General features: G+C 37.9%; 1 protein-coding gene across 1 annotated transcript in view; it reads right to left on the bottom strand.

Moving 5' to 3' along the window:
- LOC103132606 (V-set domain containing T-cell activation inhibitor 1-like) overlaps positions 1-2,905 on the bottom strand; it is a gene marked incomplete at its 3' end in the record, with an annotated part of 8,711 nt that extends 5,806 nt beyond the window's left edge. Inside the window, exon 1 of the mRNA XM_007544415.2 lies at positions 2,567-2,905. Within this exon, the coding sequence (XP_007544477.1) occupies positions 2,567-2,642 (76 nt within the window). The remainder of the gene's footprint in view (positions 1-2,566) is intronic.
- Positions 2,906-5,450: the final 2,545 nt, after the last annotated feature.

The raw sequence follows: 5,450 nt of genomic DNA, 5'->3' as shown, positions 1-5,450 counted from the left end.
AAAAACACCTAGATTTAAATACTTAGAGCTGAAATATATTTAACCAGTATCAATTACAACTCATTTCATTTTGTTTTGCTTTCATCGCTGTGCTACAATCCGCAGAGGTCTCCTGCTATCCCTAGAAAAATAACGCCCTGGGCAGTTTCCCATATTGCCCATGTCAGAAACCACAACTGAAGAATCGCAATTAACGGTAAACAATGTTCAACTATGAACACTGTCCAACAGCGCAACAAGTAACCAAGCAGAAGGAGCACCGTGACTGTTGTCACCCTCCCTCCCACTGCGATGTTTGCCACCATGACAGGAGACGAAATCAATCAATGAGCATGCTCTGTGTTCTTCAACTTTTACTTATTCGGCGATTAAATAAACGTGTGTATGTGTTAGCTACACCAGTGTACACAAGAACAAAGTGAGGCTTCAGTCCTTAGGACTTAGTAAAGATCCGTCCAGAAGAATCGGATCGTTCCTGAATGTCATATCCCTATATTGCACTTTGGTCATAGCGTTGTCCCATATTGTGACACCTCAGTCAACACACAATGACTCAGCACATGAGTGACAACTTTTTTTCATCGCAGATGCAACATGTGTCTCAGTTAGTACAGCTAGCTTTGCTAACATCACGTCCACAGATCTTACCTTCTTTAAGCTTTCCTTCCAAGTGACGCTAAAAGTTGGACGAAGTCCCACCGTCTGTGAAAGTGAAGCATATCGCCATATGCAAAGAGCGCTATGGGCTCTTTGCACCTGCAGCGTTGACGTCACATCTCCAGGAGCTAATGCTGCTCACTTGTTTCCACTTTGAGTTACCATGACTGTTAGAAAAGACTAAGTCGTATTTCAGATGCAAAAAACACAATACTATGAACATTGTTGTCTTCCTAATATAATGGGCTTTTAAGTTTTCATTAATTTCCAAGCNTAATCTCTTATGTAGGATATTTCTATTGAAACATATTACACTAAGTTGAATTAAAATAACTTAGCTTGTAGTTCTCTATAATTTAAAACACAGCTAGTGTCTCTGTGGACTCAGCAGGCATTCACAGGGGGTCGTGGCTCTGTGTGTGAGTTTAACCTTTTGACCACTTTGATAACATTTAACAGCTGGTGTAAAAACAATCTGGTCCTGCCAACAGAGTAGAGCTTCCTCTGGGACAGGGTCATAAAAAACATCTGTCTTCATTCAAAAGAAAATGACACTTCTTTGATATTTAAAACAGGTTTTTACTGGAACATAGTCAACTAGATTTAAATGAATTTAGCTAAGGACAGTCCCCTAATTTGAATACAGCAGAGAAGGGAAACCTGCCCTCCCTTTAGAAGTATAGGACCTGGAACTTTAACTTCAGATCGCTCTGGGGTTACCCGTGATGCTGTCTCCGGGGAACGGTGCATCAGTGAAATGGTTCCCTGTAAGTTTGACTTGGGGTGTTTGAAGTGTCTGTGTTGTTGATGTGATTTTATATTTTAAATGTTGGAATAAACTCTGAAAATGTATGACGTGGAGCGTTGACTGTCATCTCTATTTGGCTTTTATTCCCACGCATGGCATCATTGAGTCCGGAAGGACAAGAGAATACAACGAGCCATAAGTTAAAGATTTTATTCTCAACACAAGCCAAAAAACAAACAAAGCCACATTTTCTGACATTTGGTTATGTCAGTATATACATCAGGATTGGTATTTAAAATGTTTTGTGAACCCAAGTTGTTCAAACAACAGGCTAGCATTGCAAGCTCTTCAAAAGTAGAATATGAACTAGGCTGGAATGGTGTCTTTCAGCATAGGGTGGGTTATTAGTCACATTAAATTTAACTGGTACTCCTCATAGCTCTGTGTCATATGTTATAATATGTCAATTTCTGGAACACTGAGATTGAAACCATAAAGTATATTTGTGTTAGAAATATCTTCTTATGAATTTTGAATGTGGTTGATTGTGTTTGCTATTCCAAGCATCAGAAATTTTCTCACTCTCTCTCAGCTAATTTATCTTCATCTTTAGCTGAAAATTTAGAGATTCTATAATTTATTGATCATTGTTTGATTGAACATTGCTTTTTACACTGGATCTGCTGGGTCTGTTACCAAATGGCACAAAACCTGTTGTAGACCATCATGGAGTAATGATACTTATTTGAAGGGCTGCATGATTAAATTATTTTTAAATACCTTTTACTTAGTTAATGCATTTTCCCAAAAATAGTTTTTAGGGTTAAATTTTTACTATCTAAAATCATCATGATGCAACACTGTCTTTTTTAGTCATGCATTTAATAAATTTATATTTTATTGTTGTTAAGCTTCAAAAGATATAAAATTGTTTCCATGCTGGCTAATACTGTTATTTTATTCAGAAATAACAGTTGAACAACAAAGTTTAACAGTTTCATGCCTTGTTAGTGCAAAACATAAGAATACAGTGTGATAAATGTGTGTTCTTCAACATCAGCTAATTGCCAGATACAAAATGACCAATCTGTTATAGATTGTTAAATAGAAAAGGTTAAAAATGATCCCAACACATTGACCTTTAAGAGAATCATTTCTTACCTTGTAGGAAAATCACAATGATCATTATATTCTTGAAAATCCAGCCACTAAATTTTTCTCTTGTTATGAAGAACATAACTTTTTCAAGTAACAACTTCACAGAGACGTTTAATCTTTGTTGCTGTGACTGTTATGAAGGGAGCGGCTGCTAGAATGAGCATAAACCAGCTTGGCAGCTTTCAGGCTGACAGTTTAGTTCTCCTTCACTTTGCTGCTCCTCTGCCAGTTAGGCACTTAAAGATATTCAAATGGAGGTTTCTACTCTACACTTATGTGATGAAATGTAAAAACATTTAAATATCAAATAATGTTTCTTCAGATTGGAACATGCATATTATATCCAAATAGAAAGTGGCTTATGAGGAGTTTGAAAGCTTCAGTCTTTTTTTATCATATAATTAGTCTTTGCTGAAAGGTTTTTCAAAAAGAAACTACTGTCCAGTGACTGTGGCTCTTCTTGTGTCCCAGTGCTTTTTAAATTCTCTTTCTGTCCTTCATGCTCAAATCTATTTAGTTCACTTAGAGTGTACAGCTGCAAGTCACCCCAAATATCATTTAAAGGCATTTAATTTTGGTTCTGCTGGATGTTTTCTCCTATTAAAACAATGTTTCTCTCTTCTCTCACATGTTGCTCAGTATTATTTGAAAACATTGAGCTTAATCTTCATCAGCTTTACAATTCTGAAAATGACATCAGTAACAAGTTAGGCAGGAAAAAGTATGCAATATATAGAACTATTCTGCTCTAAGTTTATTTTTAATGAACATAGAAACACTGTATATTAGTTTGTTTCTTGACATATTTTTATTAGATTATGAATATACAAGAAAAGCATTTAAAATTACATTGCTTTAAGATTTGGTTTGCATGGTCCTGAAATGCATGCATTGCTTACTTATGAGGAAATATTTAATAAAGTCTTGAAACAAAATATCTGAACAAACTGAAAGTTTTTCTTGTGCTGACAGTTGATGATTCACCTTTGTTGAATGTTCACATTGTTGTTGATGCCAAGTTTCTGTTTAAATGTATGGTTTGTTCTCTGGAAACTTAAATGCCACAAAGAGGATAAACAGGTCCAACACACCCACACACAACGAAACGATCCCATTCCAGAAGAATTTTACTGGAAACTTCTAACGAGTTGTGTGACAAGTATTTGCCATACTTATACTTAAAATCACCACTTTAGCAAGAAAATATTTGAACTTGGGATTCAGTCTTGTGTAGCTTGTAAACCTCTGACCATATATAAGAAGCAGAAATTCAAACTTTAAGAAGAAATCTATGTGTGAAGTTCAAATCACAAAAAAGTCATTTGTCATGTAGCTTTGTCATGAAAGTTCTTCAGTTCCATTTTGTTTAGGTCAAAGGCAATGCGCTTATGAATATGTGTCTGTTAATCTGATCATGTTGGCACAAATGACCAATGGCTTGCACCACACAGAGGCATATGGGGTGTGGGCTCAGCCTTGGAGATGCTGGCACCGGCCAATTCTTTTCACAGGCAGACTGGTTAGGCAGAAGGGTTATTATGGGATCCTCTTTTGGCACCTGTGCTCTGTTGCCAGGGGCTGGTGTGGCAGGATGGCTTGGGGTCTCTAGGGACATCACAGGAAAGGTGGAAGTGGGTCAGTTCCCCAAGGTGTGGTGTTGCTTAGACTGCACAAATATGTTGAAGATAAAAAACTATCATAAATGAGTAACAACAAAGTGTCACAATATCAAAGTCTGTTTGGCAGGCTGAGTTTAATTAAATTTAGGTTAAATTTATGTAGCAACTATAGCCTCACCACAAGAGAAAACAATACTCTTGATCTTTTTTATGCAAATGTTAAAGACTCATATATATCCATTGTACTCCCCCCACTCGGCAGAAACTTAGTTTCACTTATGCCTGTTAAACAACAAAAGGTTATTACAAAGACAATAAGGAGATGGTCCCCTGAGGATGTAGATACACTCTGTGATGCATTAGAAGCCACTGACTGGGACATATTTTATAAAGCACATGGCGAGGACATCGACAGTTTAGCTGTGTGCATCTCTGACTACATTGGTTTCTGTGTGGACAATTCTGTCCCCACAAAAAAGGTCAAATGCTACTCGAACAACAAATCATGGGTTACAAGAGCATTGAAAACTCGACTTAACAAAAAGAGAGCCTTTAAGTCTGGTGATCGAGCAAAACTCAAAAGCATACAAAAACAGCTGAAATGTAAACTGTGTGAACACAGAGCTGTGTATAAGAGAAAGCTGGAAGAAAAAATCAAAAATAACAATACTAGAGAGGTTTGGACTGGGATGAGAGAGATCACAGGACTGACGAGGAACGGTAACTGCCCTGCTGGGGGGATCTCAAATGGGCAAACCAGTTGAGCCAGTTCTTTAACCGGTTTGATTCCCCAGTTCCTAGTTATAGCCCCTGTTCCCACATATTGTCTGCTTGTAGTTTCACAATTACTGCTGACCAAGTGAAAAGACAACTAGAGAAAATTCACCCCGGGAAATCCCGTGGCCCAGTCACGGAAATCCCGTGGTCCAGTCAATATCAGCCCTAAGGTCCTAAAGACATGTTCAGGTCAGTTAAATGGAGTCCTGCACTACCTCTTTAACTTGCGCCTGAAGCTCCATAAAGTACCAGAACTATGGAAAACATCGTGCTTGGTTCCAGTACCAAAGAAGATACTTCCAGAAACACTCAACGACTAAAGACCCATTGCTCTGACCTCCCACATTATGAAGGTTATGGAGAGACTGCTCCTAGTACATCTGAGGTCACAGGTGGATGCAGACCAAGACCCTCTCCAGTTTGCATACTAGCCTCACTTAGGAGTGGATGATGCAATTATATACTTGCTGCAGAGTGCGTATTCCTCCCTT

This window comes from Poecilia formosa, unplaced genomic scaffold (assembly GCF_000485575.1).
Source record: "Poecilia formosa unplaced genomic scaffold, Poecilia_formosa-5.1.2 Scaffold1155, whole genome shotgun sequence".
Taxonomy (NCBI): domain Eukaryota; kingdom Metazoa; phylum Chordata; class Actinopteri; order Cyprinodontiformes; family Poeciliidae; genus Poecilia; species Poecilia formosa.
This window is presented reverse-complemented; position numbering and strand designations above follow the sequence as displayed.